The 27,466-nt window shown below is 50.4% G+C and overlaps 1 protein-coding gene across 4 annotated transcripts in view; it reads right to left on the bottom strand.

The window, feature by feature from the left end:
• Positions 1-27,466, bottom strand: part of Arhgap8 (Rho GTPase activating protein 8) — a 48,018-nt gene that overhangs the window by 13,369 nt on the left and 7,183 nt on the right. For 2 of the 4 annotated variants that reach the window (XM_038341601.2, XM_038341599.1), the window contains exons 2-7: positions 21,150-21,296; positions 12,996-13,083; positions 12,145-12,276; positions 8,773-8,859; positions 3,225-3,323; positions 2,540-2,650 (exon numbers count right to left, since the gene is read on the bottom strand). In XM_038341601.2, coding sequence (XP_038197529.1) covers positions 2,540-2,650; positions 3,225-3,323; positions 8,773-8,859; positions 12,145-12,276; positions 12,996-13,083; positions 21,150-21,228 — 596 coding nt within the window. In that variant the 5' untranslated portion in view covers positions 21,229-21,296. The remainder of the gene's footprint in view (positions 1-2,539; positions 2,651-3,224; positions 3,324-8,772; positions 8,860-12,144; positions 12,277-12,995; positions 13,084-21,149; positions 21,297-27,466) is intronic. The other 2 variants (XM_038341600.1, XM_038341602.1) reach the window with 1 other exon arrangement.

The following is a 27,466-nucleotide window of genomic DNA, read 5'->3' as shown; positions in this document are numbered from 1 at the left end:
AGCTGGAGGGACGGCTCAGCAGTTATGGGCATCGCCCGCTCTTCTAGAGGACCCAGGTTGGATTCCCATCACCCGCCTGCCATCTCACAACCATCTGCAACCCTGGCTCCAGGGGAACTGACACACTCTACTGGTCTCCATGGAGACCAGGCACATACATGGTGTACAAACACATGCTTACAGGCAAACCACCCCCCCACGCACTTGCAACCAAACACAAATCAAGTCTTCCCCCAGGAAGTCAGTAACACAGCAGAGTTGAGGGCGATGACAGCCACCAGCAGTTTCCTGTCTACGTCGCTCAGACGCACATTGTACAAAACTGTCCGTTACGCTTGTTTTTTTTTTTTCAAGCGGTTGCGTGTGCGCGTGTGTGCTTATGAGTGAGTGTGAGGTGTGGCTAAGGACAACCTGGGGTGTCATTCTTCACTTCACACGCCAATTAGACTGGGCCAGCTGGCCAGTGAACCCCAGGTATGTTTCTGCCTCCACAGTGTTGGGATCACAAGAGCACCATGGTATACGGTGAAATACAGCGTGCTCTGGCAATGGGGCAAGTGCTCCAGGCCCCAATTTTTTTGTTTTTGTTTTTGTAGATGAGGAGACAGAGGTGGCCCCGCTGGAGCCTCTACACTACACTAAGGAACTCTGAGTGGCAGAGCCACTGGGGACATCAGCAGCCGAACCATGGAGGAAGGATGGACACAGAGAGGCCCCAGAAACATTGTGAAAACTGTCACCAGATAGCCTGGGTCTCCCAGGGACATGCTCTCACTAGCGACACCTAGAGGGACTCATGTTTGCTGTGGGTACCTGCCTTGTCCTGCCACTGGGGTGGCAGCCAGGGGCATCTATAATGTGTGGACCACCAGGGAGCCACAGCAGCATGCATTCACAATCCATGACCAGGAAAGCACTCTTCAGTGGCGAGTTTGTGCTCCAGTTTGAGGGCCAACTATTTCACCATTTTCCTCTAAGAGCGTGTGTCTGGTGGGGAGGCACCGTGTGGTCCAGGAGAAGCAGTCGTGGATGCTATTCATACAGGATGTAGCCATGCACTCATTCCACCCGGACTGGGCTCAGCAGATTGTGCCCATCATGGCAGAAAGCACCATCGGACAAAGCTGATCCAGGGACACACACATAGGGAGTAACCATCCTCTTGGTAATATCCCAAGATGCTCCCCTTCTCCCCTGCAGGCTCACCCTCCTCTGTCCACTAGGGTCACCAGAGGCACCACTGCCTTGCTCAGGGAACACTGCTTTATCCTTGCTGACAGGTACAGAACCACGTTGACAGCCGCCCCACCACCGCCTATTGCTTCCCAGTGGCTGTGATGACTAATTAGCTTAAAACCACCCTCTGAACTGCCTTACAGTTCAAGTCTAGAATAGGTGTGGGGCTGGTACCTGGAGTCTCCAGGGACATACTCTGCTTTTCCATAGCCTCTTGTTTATAGAACCCAAGGGCTGTCCCAGGCTCACCAAGGTGGCCCAGGGAGCCACAACTCAAGTCTTTAATCACATCTGCAGAGTCCTTCTCAGAAGCCACATGCAGCCACTGGTTCTAGGGGTTAGGATGTGACATGCACTGGGCATACTTTGCCTTCCACGCATACCCTCTGCATCATAGACCAAGAGAGCATGCTGATGGGTCTTACCCCAGAGCCCACACGAGGACATGAGGAACTCCATCCTGATGATTCAGGAAGGGTAGAGGCAAATTTAAACCCCACCAGACTTCTTTTCAACTCTTCCCAAGGCTCCCAGCTCTTCATGGACCTTAAAGACAGCCAGTTTATGAAGTGGAACACACAGCAGGTCTCAGGCACCTGCAGTGCAGCAGGCCCAGTTCTTCCTGAGAGCACAGTGTGGGCGATCTGACCACCTGGAGGGGCTGGAGAGATGGCTCAGTGGTTCAGAGCACTGGCTGCTTTTCCAAAGGACCTGGGTTCAATTCCTAGCACCCACACGGCAGCTCACAACTATCTGTAACTCCAGTTCCAGGGGATCTGACACCTCCACAGACATACATGCAGGCAAAACCCCAATGTACAATAAATAAATACTTTTTTTAAAAAAATTGCCTTAGGTTTTCATTGGCAGGTCTACTAACAGGACAGGAGACCCAAAGAGGGACAAACTCCCAACCCAGAGGGTGAGGCATATAGGAACCTGGACTGGAGCTAGGCTAAGATGCCTATGTGGTTGGGAACCAGGGAAAGCTTCTGGAGGAGGGGTAAGGTAAGATGGCAGATCCACTAACTGTCAAAGTCCAGGAGCACATCTTACTTGGGAAGTGAGAGGAGGGGTCCTAGCCAGAGGCAGGGAACCAGAACCGATGGGTGACCAGAAAGCTCTCGCCTTCTGCCTACACACACACAGAGCAATGGGCAGTCAGCCTCAGGGAGCACTTGGCTCAATCTCTCCTGGAGAGTTAAGCTTAGCCACTGCGGGCAGAGGCTGGGGCAACCTCCCAGGACACAGAGGGGTGCTAGTGTTCAAGGAAGCAGAGCAGCCTCCACCCTCCACCACTTACTATTGTAGGCTGACTCCAAACTGCTGGGTGGGCAGAGGTGGCCGAGGGGGCGGAGTCTTGGTGGGAAGGGGCAACTGGCCTTTGTGCAGGTTTTGCAGCTTCTCGTCATACCTGTGGACACAATGAGAGAGTGTCACCTCACAAGGGGACAGCCTTTTGACCATGGAAGCTATCTCCAAGTGCCATGTGTGGATCAGGCTTTGATCGATATTAAAGGGAAACCCACATATCCTATGTCTCCTGTCTAAGTTTAGACATCCTGGGCAGGGAGGGTGCTGCACCCTCGGAGAGAAGGGAAGGGCTCAGAGTCAGACCAAGCTCAGGAGCCCCGCTGGAGCTGGCATGCCTGGCACAGGCCTGAAGCCAGGTCTGCTCTATCATTGAAACCCTGCTTGCCACAGACACTCAGTGAGACTTTCAACACTAGCTGTCTTCCGGAGTCCCTGCGCCTGCCACTCCTGGATCATTTCATTCTACACACGGCTCACCAACTCACCAGGGAATCCCTTTCATATCCGGCTCAGAAGCAGAACTGCAAACCTGTGCCCCGACGTGTTTTTAATCAGTTTTGCACCGGCAGTGAGAAGAGCCTCCCACCCACATGCACCCCTCACGGCTTGGTTTCCTGCGCATGTGTGTGGATAGTAGACCCCAGAGCCCCGCCTGGGGACGGCGAGGCACTCACCGTACTACTTCTGGGGGGATGAGCAGTTGGTCGCACTGAAGGTGCTCTCGGAGCTCACGCAGGCTGCTGCAGTAGGTGACCTTTTTCCCAAACTTGTGACTAAGGAAAGAGAAACAAGAGAATGAAATAATGAGATGAGTGAGAAAGGACTGTAGGGGTTGGGGTGCCGCACAGGAGACAGGCCATGCGCCGTGACCTGGGAGGGGCCCAAGGTACTGTATAAAATGATTATGGGTCGCATGTTGGAACTGGCTGTGAATTTACATAGAGCAGACAGCATAGTAGCCCCTTTCTGTGTGGAGTGGATGGACACGTCTTAGTTTCTTTCCCTGTCATGTGATAAATACTCAGACAGAAGCAACTGAAGGGAAGGTTTCTGTTAGCTCAAGTTCAAGGTCCAACCCATTGCAGCAGTGAAGTCAATGCAGCAGGAGTTCGAGCAGCCGCTCACAGCGTGTCCAGGCCAGAAGAGAATGCACACATACATGTGTGGTACTGCCCAGTTCCCCTCTCCCGGGATCCTCTGCCCAGGGAATGGTCCCATGTACAGGGGGCAGGTCATCCACATCAATTAATAAGATAATCCCTTACAGGCGTGTCCAGAGGCCATTCTCCTGTGTGATTCCACATCTTGACAAGCTGACCTTAATACTGTGTGTGGGGTTCAGAGGACCAGTGGACTGTGCTTGTCTGCCTGGAGACACCATGGTCCCGGGTAAACAGCGGTTTTGTGTTGAGCCTTCTTCTCTCCCCACCCCCACTCCTACCCTGCCCAGAGACAAGGCAGGGACCTTGGGAGAATCCCTAGGAGTGTCTCAGGAGGCTGTGGGGAGTCAGCACAGCTTCTGCCATTGATTTTATCCTCTGCCAGGAATCCAGGACAAGTCTCTTGACCTGCCAAGGCAAGGCCTAGGTCCCACTGATACAGACTCTGAGCTTGAGCCATTTTGCAGAACTGCAGTAACCAAAAATTGCAAGTTACATGAAAGTGCCAGTATTGTACCATTGGGGATATCCTGGCAGCCTGATCTTTGCTGTGGTTCATAGCTGGGCACAGTGGCAACACCAGTTGACAAGCCGGTGTGGATAGGAACGTTCCACAAGTTCCCAGCTCTAAATGAAGAGCTGAAGGTAAACAGCTCCTGAGAACGGGAGAATCAGTTTCTCCCATGGAGGAACTCGTGTATAGTTTGTCCATTCCCAAGCGGTCAGCCCCGGACATCTCTACATGGGAGCAATATATGCTTCCAAGTGTGGTTATCCATGTAGTGTGTCTTGGATATTATTGTGTTTAGAAGGCTTGATTTTGTGAATTGCTGTTCAGTCAATACTTTAAGTTGTTAAACTGAGTTTAATTTAAAAAATTTATTGAGCTTTGCTTGCAAGTAGGACAGGACTTCCAACAATTCCTGAAATATATGTAAGCGTGCATACGCCACTTTCACTGCGCATTTACTCAGTGAGCACTCTCGGCATTGACGATAAAGTCAAAGCACTGACCAACTCTGAGGAAATACTAGAGATGTTGCCTTATCAGACGCTCAGCTACGACTCAGTTCTCCGGGTAAAAACAAGGACGTCCATCTTACTAGTATGTGAACTTGCTTTTGTTTTTAATGAATTTGTATATATACAATTCTTGTGTGTGAGATATATATATATATATATATGTATATTTATATACATACACATACGCACACACACAAAGAACTGTTATAAATTTCTTTATGAATTAAAAAAAAGGCATGTTACATGCTCAGCAATGATGGTTCTGCTGTGGTTAGAACAGTCTGTGTTCTTCACAGTGTAGATAATGTAGAATTGAGATTATCCAACCTGGAAACAGAGGCAGAGACTTGTAGCTGAGTGCTGGGCTGAGCTCCCAGAGTGGGAGGAGTGAGAATATGAGCAAATAGGTTAAGACCTTGATAGGGACACCCACTGAAACAGTCTACCTGAGCTAATGGGAGCTCACCAACTCCAGCCAGACAGGATTTATCACTACTGCTTATACTGGCTTTTTGGGATCTTATTCTCTTTGGATGGATACCTTGCTCAGCCTAGATATAGTAGGGAGGGCCAAAGCAATGTGCCTATCCTCCCTAAGGAGTGGATAGGGGCGGGTAGGGAGGACAGGTGGAGGAAATGGGAGAGGGGAGGGAGTGGGAGCTGGGATTGGTATGTAAAATGAGAAAAAGTAGTTTTTAAAAATAAATAAATTATTATTATTATTTTTTTAAAAAGGTTCTCCAACTTTCCACTGCCCAAACAAAACAAGACCTCAGGGATCGTGATAGATGGTGCACCCTTGTGAGCAGAGTACAATTCTGGATCCTCTGCCAACTCTACCTTAAACCAGTTCCCAAGCCCCAAGGGAGGCCAAGGCCTGTGCACTGGCTCCCTCTCGTGGTCAAGAGTGGATCGGACCTGGAGGTCAGATTTCAGTCACAAGCAAGGTAGTTTCCCAGACTGCAAGGGTGCTATCAGGGACCCTGGACTGTAGAAGAGAGAAGGCTCTGGACCCTGGGGTAGGGCTTGGGGCAGGCCTTGTGGGATGTCCTAACTACCTGTGCATGCAGATAGCAGACAACTCAGGGACAGCCTAGCCTCTGCTCCGAGGACATTACAGGTTCCTCTGGGGGTATGAAGTGTTGTAAATGCTTGTTGTGTGACAAGAGGAGCCACTGAGCCGACTATGGGCCTGGCTATCACGTGGAATTGTCCAGACAGTAATGTCTGCTTCAGCACTGTGGGCTCCTCCCATGCCACTCCTGCCTACTCGGGAGTCACACACCACCTTTCTCTGTGCAGGTGCCCAATGACTCCTGCAAGGGAGTCACCCACTGGGCAAGTAGACACGACCCATCTGGCCTTCCACACTGGTGGAAGGGCCTTGGGCATCTCAGTTAGGAATCCCAGCACAGGCATGGGACAGGTTTCCATGAGAGACTTCAGCTTCCAGGGAAGACTGAGTCAGGATGATTCTCAGGATCCAGCTCGAGCCTGTGTGGGTCCACCCCTCTTCCTGTGTTATGGTTTCTTTCTGTTGTTGGATCCCAGTCCTGAGTCCTTTACTGGCTGTGTGACCTGGGGAAGCTGTATCACATCTCCAGGCACTAACCTCCCCTGTTTTAAAGTAGAGAAGGCATGGCTGATAACGTAAGATGGTTTTGGTGTGTTACATAAGGTGAATAGATGATTCAACCCCAAAAGGATAGCTTAAACCGTTCTAGAATCAATCAGGCAGGGTGGAGCATGCCACATTCCATAGAATACGAGGGCTGTGGGGAAGGAAGGCTGAGCTGCAGGGCAGCTGGAGTGAGGGATGAGGCTTGAGGTTGGAAGTGCTGCAGCTCTACCCAAGAGCCATTGATGATGATGATGATAATGTGTGGGTGTGTGTATGTGTGTGTGTAGGTATGTGTGTGTGCATTTGTGTGTGCACAAATGAGCAGGCACATGGGAGTGAGAATGCATGACGTAAGCATGTGTGTGCACACATAAATGCAGACAGACGTTAAATAGCATGTAGTGGGCCCTGGGGCCCTCACATATAGGTAGGTGGTCCACAGGTAGCTTTCAGGGACCCAGGGCAAATGAAACAGTTTAAAATGGCTCCAGTGTACCCACAACAGGTCCAGTCAGTGTGGAAGTCCAGCAGGGGATGAGGCTGCAGCCCCTTGATTCTTCCAGTTCCTAGAGGTGCCTGTGTCCCTTGTTGGGGGACGCCTGCCTCTATCCTCAAAGCCAGAAGTGCAGCATCTTTGAACTTCTTTCCCGACATTGCTGGGAAAGGCTGTCCGTTAAGGAGCCCAGGGGAACATCCCAAATGTCTTCTGTTCGAATCCCTTGCCTTAATCTCATCTGTATAGCTCCTGTACCATGGAACGTGACATAGTTGACATGCTGGGACCCAAGTGCAGAGACCTCTAGGGCCATACATCAACCAGTGGAAAAAGGTCTGCAGGGCGCAAAGACTGATGCCAACCGTGTCCTGAAGGCTGCGTGTGGTGACAGAGGCTCGAGGACACAGCAAGGTGAGATATACAGCTTAGGCCTCGAGGAGGCAGATAGGAGACGGGAATGCAGGAGAAATAGAGCTTTCCATGTAGTTGGTGGGTTGGGCTGCCTTCCTGAAGTCAGAGGGGAAACGGGAACATAGAGAGCAGATGCAATGCCTGACTCTGTCCTGCTCTCTCTCCTATACATAAGTCACAACGTGAACCTCCCGTGTGGCCATGGGCTTGAGAGAGTGAAGTGCGTTATTAGTAACAGGCCTCTGAGTCACTGTAGGGAGAATAGGTGGAAGGAGCTGAAAGGGACATATGGAGGAGGAGGAGGCAGCAAAGGATTTTGAGGGCCGTGTCCAACAAAGGGTGACAATCCCCCATGTGTGTGCCCTCCCTGCACTAAAATGCTCCATCTGAAAACCCTCCTGACTGATGAGGAAGGACACTGTCACCCCCATTCTGCATGTGCTACCTCACCTGAGTGTCACAACCTGCCCCATGCAAATACTGAGCCCTCATGAATGAAGGTCACCCACTCATCAATGCGACCGAGTGCGGCTTGTGCCTGATGCTTGCGGCTAAATGGAGAAGATGCCCATGGAGCGCTGGCAGAGCCAAGTCTTATGATCCCCTGGAACTCTCCCTAAGACTGCCCAGAGAAATCATTGTCCAGTGAGAAAGAGTTCAGACATCCTGGAAAGAGCTAACAGAAGTTCCCAAATTTCTGGGCTGTTTGCCCAGGTACAGGCAGTAAAAAGCTAGCTCGTGGGCTTGGGGCTCCCATCCTGAGCTTCCAGGAAAGTCTGTGCCTTCACTTGCTCCAGAGAGAAAGCCTGGAACATAACCATGAGCCAAATCACAGAGTTCGTACCAGCAGACAGTTGAGGCAGAACCTCACTGGGTGGTCTGTCTGCTCCCAGAGGGAGTGGCGAGCGAGTCGCTGAGGCCAGTCATACCCAGAGCGAATGGAGACAGAGTCACGGAGGCCAGCTGTGGAGTGTCCGCACCTACAGGACCAACCCTAAGAAAACCTCTGGGCACAGAACACGGCCAAGATTCCTCATCATGTCACATTCAGCTGCAGGGTCAGGCTATCCCAGATCATGTCCCAAAGACAGAAGAGGGGAGCCCATGTGCCTGTGTCCCAGGCTCTGCATCTACACAGTTATCCTGCTGGGTACACTAGAGCCCTTCCTTGATGGAGGAGGGTCATCTCAAAGTAACACATAGACAGATGACCCTCCTCCATCACTTCCTGGGCTTTGTGAACTTGACAGTGATCTTGGGGACCAAGATATAGAGGCAAAATGTATAGAGGCATTCGGGTCATGAGGTATTTAATGTCATCATTAAGTGTGACATCAATGTCATGGGCCAGTGTTCCTGTCCACAACCTCAGAGAGTCCCAGTGCTTGGCCTGGGTGGTCATGTGACCCCACGAGAACCCATGTATGCCTCAGAGACAGACCTGCATGGAGCCCTCCTCAGAGGTGTGCCTCAGAGTTGGTGGCCTGAGAGTCTACCAGGCGCATGCTCACCTGATGAGGGGCTTGAAGATGTTCCACAGGGCTTTGATGAAGTTGGTGGGGTGCACAACATAGAGCGCCTTCAGGTTCTTCTTATACCTGAGGAGGGAAAGGTGAGGTGATGTCAGTTCCCCCACCTCCAGCACATTCCACACTGAGTGCCTGCACAGCAGGCCCAAGCCCCAAAAACTCCATTCCTCAACAGGCTCAGCTAAAAAATGTAGATTAAAACCCAGAAAAAATTGTGGGGGCGGGGGTGCATGCCTTTAATTCCAGCGCTTGAAAGGCAGAGGCAGGTAGAGTTCTGTGAGTTTGAGGCCAGCTTGGTCTATGTAGAGAGTTCCAGGCCATCCAGGGCTACACAGTGAAACAAAACAAAATCAGAGACCGGAAGAGGAAGGGACTGGAGAGATGGTTGGTTCAGCTGGTAAAGTGCCTGGGAACCCCAGAACCCATGTAAGAAAAGTTGGGTGTGGTAGTAGGTGCTTGTAATCTCAGTGCTGGGGCGGCAGAGGCAAGAGGATCCTAGTCAGCCAGCCCAGCTACAGGGCAAGTTCTAAGCCAATGAGAGACCCCATCTCAACAACCGGGGTGGATGGTGCCTAAGAAAGAATGAGAGCTGAGGGTAACCTCTGGCTTGCACACATACACACGTGTGCACACACACATGTGCACGCACACACACCATAGAAGGTATTTAAATTCAGAACACTGATCCCTCCGCCCTGGCCCACCCACTGATAGTTAACCCAGCCTGTGTGTGAGGTGATGTGTATGGAATAGAGCCTGCAGCCATGAATGCTCTCACAGATGCTGGGTGGACGGCATGGAGCATAGTCTTAACCAAGGATGACCTGGCTTCAGCGTTCAGAATTATACCTGCCCAGAGGGCTCGTCAACAGTGACACCTTGTGGGTGGTGTGCATAAGGTCATGGGGGTGAGAGGAGGATTTACTCCAGAAAACAACATTATGAGGGGTTGTTAAACTGCAACAACCCTTCAGGAGGCCGGGACTGGCTGAGAGGTTGGGAGTGAGTGTGACTTAGGTCATTTGGAGTGGGGATCAAAGTTCAGACAAAGAAAGTATCTAAGTAGAGGGCTGAGGTGGCCTGGTATGGAGTACCAGAACAGAGTGGGTAAGGACATCTGGAGATGAGGGAGCCAGGCTGGAAGAGGAAAGTCTGGACCAGGGAGAGGTAAGATGGGAGCTGGAGAGAGTGTGCAGAGGAGAGGGTGCAGGGCTCCCGTGAACCCACACTGTCAACTCATGAGGCTGACCAGCAATGTGACAACTCAAAGGAGCAAAGGCAATAGGGCCTCTAAATACACAGACCTCAGAAAGGAGGCGGCATCCTGGGAGGAATGCCAGGTTCCAGGGCTGAGGTCAAAGGGGGAAGGAAGCCTGGAAAGAGTGAAGGGGTGAGACAGGACCCTTAGCCAGGCTGAGGGGCAACAGTGAAGGCAAATCGGTGTCACATGAGCAATAAATCCTAAAAGGAAGTCCCCACTCCAAAATGCAGTCGTAAGACAGGCCTCAAGAAATCTGCTGTGGTGGAATTCCAGAATGTGGTTCACCCCCACTATGTGTCCTGGAGCTCAGAGGTCACAGAAACAGGTCACTTGACTCATCTTTCCCTGCAGCCAGGAGGGTCAGAAGGTCACAAAAACAGACAGTCCAACTGATCTCCTACCTCACAGTTTCGAGAAACAGCTTATCAGGGCAAAAAAAAAAAAAAAAAACCAAAAAAAAACAAAACCCGCAGTTTCTGGGACTTGAAAAGTCAGCCCCAGCCCCAACTCTCTACAAAAACTGATTTTCGAGAAACCCTGTCTCAAAACAAAACAAAACACAAGTGATTCTCAGATCCTGTACAGTGCAGTCTCCTGTACCTTTGGAGACTAAACCACAGGCCTGAGGATGCCAGCCTCTCAGACCAGCAAATCAGATCTTGTTGTTTCGAGGCCCAAGTGTGTTCTGTCATTTTCCTCCCGCTGACTTTTTTCTTACACGTACCCCACTAAATGACACAAGTCGCATGTCCTGTTGATGTAAGCGGGAGGAGAGGAGAGGGCACATCCTACATGTCAGTGCAGACCCATGCTCCATCACCACCCAGCCCCTCTTCACGGAGAAGGAGTGAAGTCAAGCACAAAGGCTATCCGTGGCATCTGGAGATTTGATGCTACAGCCGCATGGCCTCAGGGGATCAGCCAAGAGCTTCTGATCGATCCTGCCTCAAAATCTCTGGCCATAAGGTAGAGGAGCCTGGAGCTACCCCACACCCACTAAGGAGGCAGCTGCTCTTCCTAGAAGCCTTGAACAAGACAAGCAGTCATGGAATCGGGTTGTAATGAACAGGTAGCAGGTGTGGCCTGGCCTGAGGGTAATACCCAAGAGGGGAAACGGGTGGGATTCCTCTAGGGTATATCAGAGGAAGTCTCTACCAGCACAAATCAGAGCTGGAATCCCAGTTGCAGGACAGAGGGCTCGCTACCCTCCACAAATCACTTTGTTGTATAGTTTTGGTGCCCCTTGTTTAGCCTCTATGGAACCAACATAGACAATCCTATCCCTGCCCCCACCACCTTTTCCTAGAGGGTGGGAAAATCTTTGCCAATTTGTTTTGTTTGGGTCTTATTTTTGAAACACGGTCAAATGTAGCCTAGTTGGACCTCAAACTCACATAGCCCAGGATGACCTTGAACTCTGGTCCTCCTGCTGCCACCTCTAGAGGGCTGGGATTACAAGCACCATAACCAGCTGAGAGTGGGAAAGAAAACACTAGAGTTCAGCTCCCCCAGTCTGAAGACCACAGCCATATCTTCCATCCACCCCTGTCTAGCATTACTGACCCAGGTTAAAAGAGCAGGAAACGGGCAGTCGGCAAGGACTTCGTCCCTGCTGGTACACAATTATACTGTCTCTTGCCCTTCAGCGTGAGTGTGAATGTCTGTTCATATTGGACATTGGTGGCCTCCAGCCTCTGTCGGCAGACATCACCATTCCAAAACCACTGGCCTGCTAGGCATGGTGGCTGGCACATTCCTTTAATTCCAGCTCTAGGGACATAGAGGCTTGGTTTACACAGAGCATTCCAGGCGGCGGGGCTATCCAGTGAGAAGCTGCTTTGAAAAACAAACATAAATCACCACCATTGGCTCAGATGCCAACCTCCCAGCTACATTATACACTTCTGCCTCCGGCAACAGGCCAGAAGTATTGCGATTCTGTAGCCTTCTCCCAGATGGACTCTCTCCATGACTAAATGAGACACCAGCATCTGTCCCGGCCCACTGCAGAGCCCATGACCCCTCCACCATTCAGTCCTCGTGTACAGCCCACCTCTGTGCTTCCTTCCCCCTCAAAGGTGTTTTGTACGCACTTGCGGTCAAACTCCTTGTAGGCGTTCTGGAGCCAGCCCAGGGATGGTTTGTTCTGGCTGCTGAGGCCGTAGTGGAAGTAGACAATGGTATAGTCATTCTCCACATGCTGGTCCAGCGTGTACTTCAGATACCTGAGGGGCACAAGACACAGGGTTCCTTCAGGATAGTCACTCGCTCTACACTGAGTTACTGACGTCCATGAAACAGAAGCCATGGTCAGTCAGCAGGTGCCAGGAACAGGCCATGCTCAGGTCATATCAAGCAAGAACCATGTGGAGACTTTATGTCCTTGTTCCTTAGGTGACACCTGAGGTTCAGAGGCAGGATCTCACTGACCCAAGGTCATACAGCAAGGAGATATGACATCGCCCCAAAGAAATCCTCAGGAAAGCCTCAGAAACTGTGACTACCCCATGTTTGGAAGAAAGGTACTTGTGGATGAATCTGGGATATTAAGAGAAGGGTGGATGTTGGACCTGCTAGGATGACTTTTAGGAAAACTCTTAGAGATGCAAATTCTGGCCTAAGCCCCTACATGGGTCCCTGGTGAAGATCCTTGGAGAGACAACCTCCATGCACCCAGGTCAGGGGACCATTCCCAGCCTCAAAGGTCAGTGCCCACAGCTCAGTTGGCTAAGAGGGAATCAAGCCAACGTCCACCATTCTACCGCTGCTGGTGAAGCCATGGTAGTTGTGGTGGGGGGAACCTCCCCAGATGGCTCTGGAGTGGATTCAGAAGATCCTGAACTTAGCGTGTTTCCAAACCCACACAGGAAATCAAGACCAAGATGACCACAAGATGGCCACACTGGGGGGCAGCCGCATGGGCAGAGTGTAGGGGGGCACTTACTCCAGCAGGCGCTGGTGGTTGAGCTGGTGCGAGGGTGGCAAGCGGCAGCAGCTGAAGGTGAAGATTCGCCTCCCCTGGCGGTCATCCCCTGGAGGGACAGAAAGAGGTGTGAGCTAGGAGTTAGGATGCTTGAGGCTGGGGCTTGGCAGCTGACATCCAAGGGAGGTATGTGATACGCCCATTTTCTGAGAAAACCTTTCGACCGTCCATCACTCCATTCATCAGATGGAGTACTGGGGTTGCCAGGTTACCTCATCAGTGCCAGGTCCCATCAGCTGGCAGCTCGTAGGTTTAACTTTAGCTTCATTTGACTCCAAGTACAGGATCTAGCTGCCTCCTCACTGTGCCCCTCAATGTTTTCCTAGGACTCTGAGTCTTGGAGAAGGCCAGAGAGTACAGGGGACAGTTGCCTCTGGTCAGGACAGGACCACACCTCAGTACAGGAGAGTGCATAAATGTTCCTGTGTGTGTGTTGTAGGGTGTACATATTCTTCTGTGTGTGTGTGCATGTTGTAGAGTGTATACATATTCCTGTGTGTGCAGGTAGAGTCTGAAAGTTAATGTCAGGCATCTTGCTATTTCTTGCATTGTGGAGGCCAAGTCACCCTGTGCTATGACCAGTTCTCCATATACAAGACAGCCATGAGGCCTCAAGGACAAAGGCATCCTGAGGACCGGCGACGGCCACTGGATCTAGAGCTCTGGCCTCCAGGACAGGAAACAGTCTTCGGCTTCAGAGAGAGAGAGAGTACACACAGCTCTATTAGCTAGGAGGAAGAAAGCTGGTCCCAGCATACAAATGGTGCTGGTGGCAGCCATGGTAGCCTTGGTGACATGAGCCTTTTCAGATGACTGTCAAGTGGACTTGAAGGCCAGTCCCTGAGCCCAGACACAGGCCAGGCACATGGTAGCACTTGGTGATCACACAGCCTCTCTCCAGAGGACAGGTAGCTGGTGGGGTCCCAAATACTGCATCTGCCACTTCTCAGGCCACGGCTGGACCTTCCTTCTCTCTATATGGAACCAGGAGTACACAGTGGAAGGCAGGATCGGGACTAGCAACATGCTATACTGAGAAACAGCAGCCTGGAGTCACAGCCCCTGCCCACTGGATCCTCGGGGCTTTATCCACAGCTCTGCCTTAGAGACATAGGAAGAAATAATGGGCATAGCCAGCTCTGGCCTTCAGACTGTGTTACAGGTAAACACAGGGCACAGGTGAGCACAATTGGGACATGTGCTGAGGACAACATGTGACAGTTGGTTCTTTCCTTCCACGAATGTGGAACCCACAAACTCTGCCTTGATGCTAGGCACCTTGTCCCACTGATCCATCTTAACAGTACCCACCCTCCCCTTGAAACAAGGCCTGAATATGTAGCCCAGGCTGGCCTGGAATGGGAGATCCTCCTGAGTCAGGATAAAAAGAAAAAAATATAGGAGACAGAGGAAGGGACAGATGATCTCAGCCTGGAATCCTGCTTGTCCTTCTTGATGACTCTTGGCTCAACACAGACAAAAGGGCTGATCATGCAAATATGTGTTTTCTAAAGGCTTCTTAAAACACAGACCAGAAATCAACGGGCTGCGCTTACTTAAGAAAAAAACGCTGTGGCCTTGAGTTTCGCTGAGTCAGCACTCCTCTCTCATCCCTAAACTTAAGCCATGCAGCTCATAAATCCACCTCACAACGGCATTCACAAAAGAAATGAAAAGAAATAAGGTAACAAGGTTATTAAAACAAACTGAATTAGTTTATGTTATGTGTACGGGTGTTTGTCTGCATGTATGTCTGTATGTCATGTGTCACGCAGGCCAGAAGAGGTCATCAGATCCTCTGGAAATGGAGTTACAAATGATTGTGAGCTGCCATGTGTGTGCTGAGAATCAAACTCCCGACCTCTGCAGGAGTGGACAGTGCTTTTCCATTGAGTGAGTCATCTTTCCAGGCCCTAAAAATTTACATTTTAAAACTTCAATAGTTAAGCTTCCCATATCTTTGTGGGTGTATAGAGTGTGTACACAGTTCTGTGTATGTTGTAGAGTGTATACATATTTCTGTGTGTTATAGAGTGTGTACATAATCCTCTGTGTGTGTGTATCATAGAGTGTACATATTCTTCTGTGTGTGTATATTATAGTGTGTACATAATCCTGTGTGTGTGTGTTTGTGTGTGTGTGTGTGTGTGTGTGTGTGCTGTAGAGCGTGTACATATTCCTGTGTGTGCAGGTAGAGGCTGAGTTGATGTCAGCATCTTCCTCAGTCTCCAGCTTGTTTTTTTTAAAATATTTATTTATTTTGTGTACAGCATTCCTTCCATGTGTGCCCGCAAGCCAGAAGGGGGCACCAGGCCTCATTATAGATGGCTGTGAGCCACCATGTGGTTGCTGGGAATTGAACTCAGGACCTCTGGAAGAGCAGTCAATGCTCTTAACCACTGAGCCATCTCTCCAGCCCTCCAGCTTGTTTCTTTTTTTTTTTTTCCCGCTTGTTTCTTGAGACAGGCTGTGTCACTAAACCTGGAGCTCATTGATTCCACAGGAACAGCTGGTAGGGAGCCCCAGGGATCCTTGTCTGCACCGGCCCAGTGCTGGGATTACAGGAGCGTGTCTATCTGCCCGGCTTTTTACAGGGGCTCTGGGGGAATGACCTCGGGTGCTCCAGCTTGTGTGGTAAGACCTTTCCCATCTCCATGCTCCTTTAACTTTGCCTAACCTTTCAACCTCGTTGTGTGTGACATTATTTGAACAATGTAGCTTCTAAGGGCACAGAATCACAAACACAACCACTGAACCTAGAGAGATGGTTCAGCAGATAGGAGCGCCTACTGCTCTTGTAGAGGACCCTGACTTGATTCCCAGCACATGAATCAGGTAGCTCAAAATTGCCTGTATTTCCAGTTCCAGGATCCTATGCCCTCTGGCTTCTGTAGGCACCCGCATGCATGTGGTGCACATACAGACAACCATTGTAAAGACGCATCAGTGACTCAGGTGTGTGCTGCCCTTTCCTGCGAGCCTTTCCCTACATGCTTAATAGACTTGCTACCTTGAGGGCTGGAGAGATGGCAGCTTCTGAATGGGACCCAGGCTCGATCCCCAGAACCCACACAATGGCTCACAATCATCTATAACTCCAGTTCTGGAAGATCCGACACCCTCTTCTGGCCTCCATAGCACCTGGCAAGCATGTGATTAACAGACATACATGCAGACAAAACACCCACACACATAACACACATACATAACAAAACCTTGCTAACTTGATTAATTCTGAATTGTTCTTTTTTTTTTTCGGGCAAGGGGGTTCAACATAAGGTTTCTCTATGTAACAGCCCTGGCTGGCCTGGAACTAACAGAGATTCACTTGCTTGTGCCTCCTGAGTGCTAGGATTAAAGGCATATGCCACCACAGCCTGGCTTGAATTGTTCTTAAATTTTTATTTTTTTATTCTTTTTCTTATTTACATCCTGAAATTCTTTTCTGCAGTGCAGTCAAGGACCCAGTTTAGCTGAGTGTAGTGGTGAATCCTTTAATTCCAGCAGTTGGGAGGCAGAGGCAGGTGGATCTCTGAGTCTAAAGCCAGCCTGATCTACTGAGTGAGTTCCAAGACAACCAGAGCTACATAGAGAGTCACTGTCTTGAGAAAACAAAACAACAAAACAAAAAAAGACCAGCTTTACCGCAGCAGAGGTTCCAAAGAGAAGAAATCTGGCAGTGCTGGGCTGCATCTCTCTGGAACCGCTGACCCGCAGACCTGAGTCTCCAAACACTAGAACTGCAAACATGGCCACCACATCTGACTTTCATTCCATAGAAGGCATCCTCCTGCCCCAGCCCTGGATGTCACCCCTCCTGATTCCCCCAACATCCAAACTCACCTGTCCTTTTAATCAAGCTGTTGCCTCCTGATCCCCACACTGTGCCCATATCTGTGAACACACCACCCCAGGCACACAGAAAGAAGACAGACGGTTGTAGATTTATTATTTTAAGGTGTGTGACATTTGCTTATGCTCTGGAACAGTTGTTTAACAATGTAAAAGATGCGTAGCTTTTGTCTGTGCTGCATTTGTTTAACTCTGTGAAGCTGTAATTCTTTGCCTGTCTAAAACACCTGATGGTCTAATTAATAAAGAGCTGACCGGCCAATAGCAAGCCAGGAGAACGGGTAGGCGGGGCTGCCAGGTAGAGTGTATAAATAGGAAGAGAGTGAGGAGGGAGGAGCAAGATAGAACAAGGAGAGGAGGCCATCAGAGGCCAGATACCCAGCTACTCAGCCGAGCATGGAGTAAGAATGAAAGTTAAGGTATACAGAAGTAAGAAAAGGAAAAAGCCCAGAGGCAGAAGGTAGTCAGGGATAATTTATAGTTAAGAAAAGCTGACTATAAACAAGCCAAGCAAAGGCAGGGTGTTTACAATTAAGATTAAGCCTCTGTGAGTGATTTATTTGGGAGCTGGGTGGTGGACCCCCCCCCCAAAAAAAAACAAAGAGCCAGGAAAAAAAAAGAGTAGGAAAAAAAAAACCAAAAAACAACATTTTGGCACCCAATGTGGGACCAGAGTGAAAGAAAACCCAGCAACGACAGGCGGTGTATCGTGGAGTCATGGTGTGTGAAAGGCTGCTGGCTGCCATGGGCATCTGGTACCCTTGGATACTGGCCACACACGCTGTAGTCTCAGTAGTGACACGTGGTGAGGAGCAACCATCTTGGATTGAGTGGACATGGCACTTCCATCACACTGGGCAGTGCTGCCCTTGAGTGGACATTGGGGTAGACTTCAGGGAAAGTAGCTATGGAGGCAGCTCTGGGTTGAATACTGTTCCTTTCCTCCCAAAGCAACGTGTGACTTCCTAGAGTCGTCATTTAATTAAGTTAAAGTTCAAAACGGGGCCACCCCGGATTTAGAACAAAGAGGAGACACTGATCTAGGAAAGAACACAGCCATGGGCCAAGGGAGGTGGGGAGTGCAGTGATAGTCAAAGGTCAAGGGGTCAAAGGAATGCCGGAACCCCAGATGCTGGGGAGACTGGGGTGAATTTTCCCAGAGCCTCCAGGAGTAAGTAGGCCACCCACACCTTGGATTCTCATTTCTGAACCCCAGAATCGTGAGAGCGAATGTCTGCTGTCTGAAACTCTGTTCCAGCAGCTCTAGTGTTGTTTCCTGGCGCTCGGATCCATCATAACCTTACTTAGTCTCTCTGTATTCCAGAGAGTCTTAGGAAACAGAATTTGGTGGATTGGAAATGGATTCATTTATAGTCTGCACAGACCACGAAGAGAAATAATACAATTTATTGCATCTGTGACCGTCTTCCAATGTATAGGAATCCATGGGATAGAGGCCAGAGCTATGCAAACGAGCTATGACGTGGCTTAGCTGTCCTCTCCTGGGGGAACCCACTGCCCCTCGAGCTGCCTCCATATCCGTTCTCAGAATGAAGGGCACACGTGTCTCTATTTAGAACTGAGGTCTTCTATCCCACAGCCTCTCTCATCTATAGCAGGTACCATGGCTTACCAGACCTCAGCAAAGTCTGCAAGTCTCACACACAAGCCTGGGTCACACAGAACAGCCGCCATCTGTGGCTCCTGCCATCTCCTTTGCTTGCCTTGTATGGGAGACCTGCTGCCCTTTCTCCTCCCTGCATCCCCACGCCACCACCTGTGATGTCCAGGCTCCTCAGCGCCACCTTTTTTTCTTGTTTGTGGCCTTTTCTTCCTCCCACCTTTGCCTGGCCCCATCCCACAGGCCTCTGGGGGCTCCGGCAGGCTGGATGTCCACAGTCCTCGTTCATCCCTGACAAGTCTGAAGAGACCCCTCCAGCACCCTTGAGGGATCCCGCCTTTTCTGCAGGTCCAATCATGGTTGGCTGCTTGTCTGACGAACAGGACCCAGAAGACAACAACACTCTCTTTGTCTTGAACTCACTTGTGCTGTAAAGAAGTGTTTACAGCCATGCTCAGGGCTCCCTCCCCTGCTCCCCGAAACGCGATGCAGAGACAGAAGGATGCATGCCTGGAAAGGGAATGAACCAGAATGTGCTGGAATCACGCACGCTGACTGCATGGGCCTGGGTGGGCTCCTAATTCTCACCTCTGCAGCTGGGAAGCTCTTTGGTATGTATAACACCACACCATACTTCCTCTGCGAAGCTCCAGAGTCTGGGATGTTTAAGATTCTAGGACAATCTATTTGTAAATACAGCACCCATTCATCTTCCTGTCCTTAAGAACTTTGGCCAGGCTGCTGCTCGTTTAGAGCTCTGTATTCTAACCCACCACATAGTCCCCTCCCTTGTCCAGCAGAGGCTCTGGGCACAACACTAGAAAACAGCGAGGTTTCCAAACTGGGTCCTCTTGCCTGGGCCAATGGCTTCCAAAGGCAACTGCAGCCTGTGTGTGAGGGCCACCGATTCCTCAGTTCTGTTACAGTACGGCTGCTCGAAAAGACACAGCGATTAAATGGTGAAAGAGAAAGTTAAGTTGGCCCAGCAAGGTCAGAAATCCAAGGGGCATTCCCCAAGCCTGAGTCAGACCAGATCATCCAGGCCACAGCAGCACTGCAGGTCTCTCCACACACACAAAGCCTGGGTCCTACAGAAGAGCAGCCACCTGTGGCTCCCACCATCCTCTGCTTCCCTCTGTCCTCTCTCTCCTGCAGCCCCCATGCCGTCATCCGTAAGGTCCAGGATCCTCAGCGCCATCTTCTTATTTGTGGCCTCTTCCTCCTTCCCCCTTTGCCCAATCCAAAGATCAGTTAGCCACTGCTCACTGAGGGCTACAGCATCTCAGGGCAGAAGCCAGGAGATTTTATTCCTGCAGGCAGGGGATGGGGCATCTCTGCCCGGCCCCAGCAGCCATAGAGGGCTGTCCCCCGCTGCTCCAAATGGGTTTCCACACTCCTCAGAAGGCAGGAGACACCCCAGAGCAGACACACTGCCCTCCTCTCCTTCTCCCTCCCTGCCTCTCTCTACCTCTTAAGCCATACACCGCCTTATGAGGCTGTTAGTGTCGCATCTGCATTCACAACACCAGTCACTACGAGAAACGTCCCTTCCAACAACACGGACTGGAGCATCTCACTGGCTTCAAAATGAGATCAGCAGCAGGAGATGAACACTATCCGTGAATGCACATTCCACAGGCCTGAGACTCAACCCCTGCCAGCGACTCCCCCTCAGCGTCACTAGCTGCCTCCCCATCTCCAGGTCAGAGGAGCCTCATCAGGTGCCCAAAGGAAGGTTTCCCAGAGCTGTCACTCAGAGCAGGTACAACGTGTTCATCATCTTGTCCAGTAAATAAAGCAGAGGGTCTGGGGGCTCTACTTCAAGGGGTGTGGGAGTTGGTCCATTTGGGGTTTTGTGTTTAGCATTGCTAAGGGTTCCCTTAAAATTGGAGGTGGATGGGAAAACTTGCAAGAGTCTATCTGTCCTGCAGGAAAGCCCAGAAGGCTGTGGTGTGCTGAATGGAAAGATAGTGACACCTGTCGTCCCAAATACCAGGTCTGGCATATTCTTCTCTTCCCTCCACGGCTCCAAGAGCCTGCCTCCCGCCTCCTTTCTCTGGTATTTAGGTCCAGAACCTTCCGTCTCCCATTCTGTTCCTCCCCAAATGAGCTCTACTGAGCCCCGCCCCGTAGGCCACATCCTCAGACCCCAAAACATCACTCATTCCATTTGACCACTTAGTGTGCTGAAGTCCCCATGGCTTCTACGGTGCCTTGACTCAGGTGTCATGCCCTTCTTTAGTTACCTTTATCAAGTCTCCAGATTTGGCCGTAGGGCCCTGGAAAGGCTGTACTACTATTCCTTGGTGAGACCATATCTGGCTACACCTGGAGGATGTAACTGACTCCTAAGAAGGAGTCTTGGAGGGAAGGTGGCCGCTGGCCCAGAACTGCCCTTCAGCCCACTGAAAACTCAGGAGCAAGAGTCAAAGACAGGAGTCAATACTGAATGCTGAATGAGGCCCTGGGAGGGGAAGAGGTGACCTCCTTTGTGGCAAGAATGACCCCAGTGGGAGACTGCCCAATGTGTCCTGCACTAAGTGATCACTGGAAACAGCCATGGAAACTGAGAGGCCCACCATCCTGCAAGACCTAGAAGACTGTACTGCCCGATCCAGGGACCAGTCGCATGGTTCACCTACCTGCCACCTGCAGGATGCCATGTCTGGCCACGTCATAGAATGGGTGATTCGTGCTCAGCGTCGGGTCCTGGCCAGCCATGGACACCACCGAGGGCCCTCCTGTGGCTCCCAGTGTGGCTGTGGCTTCCTTGTCTCTCTGTAGCTCTGCTGGGGATACAGGTTAAAGGGAGTCAGGAGGCAAGCTAGATTAGGGGGACCTATAGCTAAGCATTGACGAATCACTATTAGATGCTATTGATACACCATTCATAGTCAGCCTTTAGTGTAACCATCCTTTCCAGGGGTATTTTTCTTATAAACTGAGATGTTGAGAATCAGATGAAAGCTTTTAGATCCTTCCCTGGTACCCTTGCTGTTTGAGTGAATGATTATTCTCCAAGCAGCCAGCCACGCATGGCTGCTCTGAACGCTGCACCGGGCCCCGAGGAAGCCCCATGGCAACTACAGCTGCTTGCTGTGGAAGCACAGTCCTGTCTCCTAACGCTCTGTTTGGCCACTCCCACTTCAACACCCAGCCTTGGACTTCTGCCACAGTTTGGTCTCCTGTCTAGCCACACCCACTCCAACACCCAGCCATCAGCCTCCGTGCACTCTGCGTGACCCAGTAGCCATTTCTACCCAGATCTGAGGGAGACCCAGCAAAAGGTTGGGACTGGCAGAGTCCCTCGTTTGAATGAAGGCCTGCCACAGTTGTTAAAGATGCCCCAGCCAGGCTCCCACAGCCATTGTTCCCGTCTATCTCTACGAGTAGGCTATGTGAATGTAGCCCTTTATGAGTCAGAGGAAGGCAGTTTCCTGTGTTGCCCCCTGGGCCCATTAAAGGCTTCTCTCTGGAGTACATTTCTTGCTCATTTCTGACTACTTTTTCCTCTTCATTTTTATTAGTTCTTTCATACAATGTGCTTTGATCACGATTCCCCTCCCCCCAACTACTCCAAGATCCAATTCTGCTTCTCTCCCCACCCAACTTGTGTCTTCTGTTTCTTTCTCTAAAGATTCCCCTCCCCCCAACTACTCCAAGATCCAATTCTGCTTCTCTCCCCACCCAACTTGTGTCTTCTGTTTCTTTCTCTAAAGCCATGAAAGTCAAAGTTGCCCATCTATTCTTATATTAGTGGCCGTCCACTGGAGGCCACAGTGGAAGTGTGTTCACTTCCAAGGGCTACATTCTGTTTTCTTTTTGTTTTGTTTTTAAAGACTTATCTATTATATATACAGTGTTCTGCCTGAGTGGATGCCTACAGGCCATAAGAGGGTAACAGATCTCATTACAGATGGTTGTGAATCTACATGTGGTTGCTGGGAATTGAACTCAGGACCTCTGGAAGAGCAGCCAGAGCTCTTAACCACTGAGCCATCTCTCCAGTCCCAGGAGTTACATTCTTAAAAACAAAAACAAACAAACAAACAAACCCAGACCCTCCCTCTCCTAGTAACTACCAATTCCCAACAGCTCCTTAACTAGGGATAGGACTTCATGCCTACCTCCGTTCTCCATACCGGGGTCTTTTCTGACTTGGGTTATAGGTAGAGTAGACTGAGCAGGTAACAGGAAGAAGGGGAGGTGATGGCAACAGCAGCCATAGAGACAGGAGAATCAATAAGAGGGTGTCTGAGCTGTGTGTGGTGACTCCTGCCTTTACCTCAGTACTTAGGTGAAGAGGCAGACAGATGCCTATGAATTCAAGGCCAGCCTGATCTACACAGCAAGTTCCAGGCTGGCCAAGGCTATATGTAAGATGCTTTCTCAAAATAAGACAACAAACAAATCAAGAGTACAGATGAAGATTTCCAGAGACTGCCAAGGCGGAAGCCGTGAAGAACAAATGTGGCCGAGACAGGAGCTGCACAGGTCCGAAGAAGTTGAGGGCTCTGGCTGCTAGGAGAGCACCACAGAGCTGTCTCAAATCTCAGAGTTTCAGACCCCCCCACCCCCCCACCTGAGAGCTGTCACACCAGTCACTGTGGAGGGCTGGGATCCTGGCACCCAGGCTTAAGAGCTGTCCCACCAGTAACTGCCACCTGCTGCTGCTGGATGCTGTCTGCTGTCACCACTGGCTGGTGTTAGATGCCAAGTTTTACAACTGCTGCCAAGTTCTGGGGCCCCATGAGGGCTGACCGCCATGGAGAAGCGCATAGAGAAGTCCCTCAGACATGTGCAAGCAGAACTTGTCAAGAGCCAAGGGAGATGCTCTAGTTATACCCCCAAGAAGACTGTGAGGGGAGAAATAACCACACCCACTAGAGGCTAGCATCGGGCAGGTGGACCCTTGCCATCTCCATGGAATTATAAGCTGAGGCCAGTGTGTGTGGGTCTTAAGACACATGTCTGAGAAATAGGGAGACTCGGTGTTCTCTATCCTCAGTTTATGCAGACTGCTTGAAGAGACCCAGCCTCTTAGAATTTCTGTTTTTAAGTAGCTCTTCCAAATGATGAGGAAAGAGCTAAAAAGAAAATAGTAGGGTCCATAGATGATTCAGGTAGCCATTAAGTCTGACAACCCCAGTTCCATCCCCAGAACCCACGGTGGAAGGACAGAACTTACAAGTTGTCCTCTGATCTCCACGTGCAGGTCGTGGCATACCTATGAGTGTTCCCACACACCCAAAAATATCTAAGTAAATAAATGTACTTAAAACTTCTAACAACAATAATTTAAACCATTCTACAGGGTCTGGAAGGATTCCTTGGTGGTTAAGAACACTGGCTGCTGTTGTAGAGGACCTGGGTTCAGTTCCAGCAGACACCTGTATGTAATTCCAGTTCCGGGGGCATCAGAACCCTCTTCCATCCTATAAGGGCACTAGATGCATATGGTACACACATATACATGCAGGCAAAATACTCATGTTTATGAAATTAAAATAAGTAATTTTTTCTTTATTTTTACATTTCTTTGTTTTTGTTTTGTTGTTGTTGTTGTTTTGTTTTGTTTTTGTTTTGAGACAGGGATTCTCTATGTTGTCCTGGAACTTACTCTATAGACTAGCTGGCCTCGAACTCACAGATATCTGCTTGCCTCTGCCTCCTGAGTACTGGGGTTGAAGTTGGTCATTGCCACTACCCAGCTGTTTTAACAAGTCCCAGGCCACTCTTGCATCACAAAACTCTGTCCTGTTTTTAAACTCTGTTCTTAAGTCTGTTCTAAACTCTGTTTTTAAACTCTGTTTTTAAAGCTCTGGTTGACACTTAGAATAATTAGTAAAAAAAAAAAAAAACTAGCTTTAGGGATGGCACAAGATAGTATTCCTGTCTATACCAAAGAACTTCAGGGCTGAGGATATGGCTTGATATATGCATGAGGACCTGAACTCAGATCCTCCAGAAGCCAAGTTTATTAGCAGAACACACCTACAAGCCCAACAACCAGGGAGATGGTACAGGAGAGGCCCTGGGGCTCATTGGCCAGCTAGTCTAGTGGAATCAACAAGATCTAAGTCTCAAAAAATAAGGTGAAGAGTGACCAAGGAGGACACTGGACATTGACGGACACAGACACACAAGGGGGTGGGGTGTGGGAGGGAGAGAATCAAACTTCAGTGCTGTGACTAAAACACAGCAGAGTATCCATCTTCAAATACAGATGGGAAACTAAAACTGTAACTAGGAGACATCACTACAGACACCACAGCAGCTCTGCACGCAGATAAGCAGGGAGGTTAGACCTCTCTAGGCTAAGGTATGAAACGTGCTGGAACTCATGATACTGACCAGTAAGGGTGAGGCCAGTGTGGGTTGCACAGCAAGACTCTGTCTCAAAACAACCTACACACACAATCTTCAGGCTACAGAAATACTTAAGAGCAGGAAGCAGAGACTGAGGGGAAGCACCTTCTCAACCACAGTGCCCTGGGGAGAAGCTCTGTCCTGCTTCAGTGCAGACACCAGCCCAGGGTCACACATAGGTCAGTGCCCAGGGCAGGAAGCCCAGACTCTTGGCTCTGTGCTTTTGCAAGTTCTCCACCAGGTGAGGAGATATAAGTGAGCTCTCGCTGCTGAAGCCCCCCCGCCCCCCCCCCACCGCATGGGTGTTGTTAAACTGGTCGCCTTTAGCAGGAGAGGAGGCCATCAGGAGGAATTGCTGCAGCTTCTCTTGTGTCAACAGTGACATTTCTAGATTCCTTGTCCAGTTGCCACACACCCTTCCCCCTCACCATGCTGTTCCTCTACCCTCCCTAAAGTCCTCAGCCATCTGTGCCACAGGTCAGGACTCTGCCGTCATGCTGCTGTGTGGCTTTGGCCTGGAGCTTTGCTCCATCTGGGTGGGTGGGCGGATAGGCAGGGCGGTTGCTAACTTATTGCCAAGTCCCTGGGGCTGCCAGGGCAGTGCTGGCAGGAGATCCTGAAAGAAAGGCATTCAGAATGGGGGAGGAACAGAGAGGGCAAAGGTCCCGGGAGAGAGAGAGCGCCCATGTATGATACTCAGAGGAGACAAGCAGGGAGAGGGAGAGGTCTTGTGTCTCCCATGTATCCCTTCTACAGACCTGCAGCAGCCATAGAGACACACGAATCCTGATTAGAGAACACCTGTAATTCAGGCCACCTACCTCTCAATCCTTCCCTGTGACATTCCTTCCTACACTAATGTGACAGCTGAGACACCTCAGCCCTCCCATACTTCAAACAAGAGACTTGACCTGTGGCCTCCCCACAGTCTCCCCAAGCCTGCACCGTGTCACCTAACACTGGATGCTGTGGCCCTGAGCTTGGGGAGTCACTGGCCCAGGCCTCAGATGCATACTCGGGATCAGGTTTGCTTCCTGGCAGGGCGCAGGACATCAGTGCCAGGCTCCATCAGCTCACCTTCTCTCCAGCACTCCTCAAGTCCAAAATTATCCACTCTGGAGAGCGGCTCACTGGGGACCTCGCTGGTATGGGATGATCCCCAGGCTGGGACCCTGCGTCCACACCTTGCAAGGAAAACCTACTACAAAAGTCAGCAAAAGAACTTGGCCCTCAGAGCCCACAGCCCAGGGCACATGTTGCCTGAGGCAGCTGGCCAGGAACCAGTAATGGCTGAGAGGCCAGCCCTCACACTATCCACTGGGTCAAGTAGCTGCACAGAGCCCACAGCCAAGGTCTCTGCAGCAATGATGGCTCCCTTTTCCTCTGTCCTCTGCGTTAGCCAACCAGTATGCAGATCCTTTTGTACAAGAGCAAGCACTTGATCCCCTGGCACAGCCTGGATGCTTTGTTCTAAAGTTTGCATGGTCAGCCCTGCTGTACCATTGGCAGGAAGGGGTTTGTGCCCCCTCCCGCTGCAGCCATCGCTTGGGAATTAAACCAAGGCTCTTCCAGAATCTTGCACTGCTCTCAGCCTCGCCTGACTCTTGGTGCTGTGCACAGTGAGAGGGAGGACAGAGGAAGAAGTCTGAAGAGATCCAAGAAGAAAGCTGGACCATACTACCTCTGAGAGGTCTAGAAGGTTGTGAGGATACCCATATCCTGTCCCCATTAGGTACCACATGGCTATCCTGTATCCTGTCCCCATCAGGTACCACATGGCTATTCTGTATCTTGTCTCCATCAGGTACTACATGGCTATCCTGTATCCTGTCCCCATCAGGTACCACATAGCTATCTGGCCTTCTCCAAGCCTAGGAGTCACTGGTGATGCTACCTGATAGAGGTCCCTAAGGAGTGACTGTTCCAAGGTGAGGCTGTACACACAGGGCCATGACAGGGTCCCTTGCATGTGTCAACTGGTTGGGCCACCAGTGCCCAGGTGTTTGTTCAAACACTAGTCTCTGCTGTGAATTTGTGGGTGATGTTGGCATCTAAGTCATATGACCCTCTTTAACATAGGCAGGTGCTATCTAACCCTCCAGCTCCAGCTCAGGCTGGTTCCTCAGACCTAGGCTCCATTCTGAAGCTAAGCTGGAACTATTTTGAGTCACCTCATTAACATAAACTCATCTGTAGCTTAAAGAGCTCAGTACATATAGCAAATGGTGCTCATTTTACACACACACATCCAGTCCTAGCATATGCCAGGCAATTGCTCTTCCACTGAGTCACACTACTTCCAATCTCCATACTCCATATATATCTGGCATGTGGTGCGTGTGTGTGTATATGTGTGTGTGTGTGTGTGTGTGTGTGTGTGTGCGCACGCGCGCATGCACACACGACTGCACGTACGGGCAAACACAGAGGTCAGAGGAAGACATTAGGTATCCTACCAGTCTCTGCCTTATTCCCTAGAGACACAATCTCATTGAACCCAAAGCTAGGTTGGCAGTTAGCAAACCCCAGAGGTCCTCCTGTCTCTGGCCACCTGTGCAGGGCTGGGGTTACAGGTGCATGCCCACACCCA

This window comes from Arvicola amphibius, chromosome 9 (assembly GCF_903992535.2).
Source record: "Arvicola amphibius chromosome 9, mArvAmp1.2, whole genome shotgun sequence".
NCBI classification, from domain to species: Eukaryota; Metazoa; Chordata; class Mammalia; order Rodentia; family Cricetidae; genus Arvicola; species Arvicola amphibius.
Note: the sequence above shows the minus strand (reverse complement) of the source record. Positions and strands in the feature narration are given on the sequence as shown.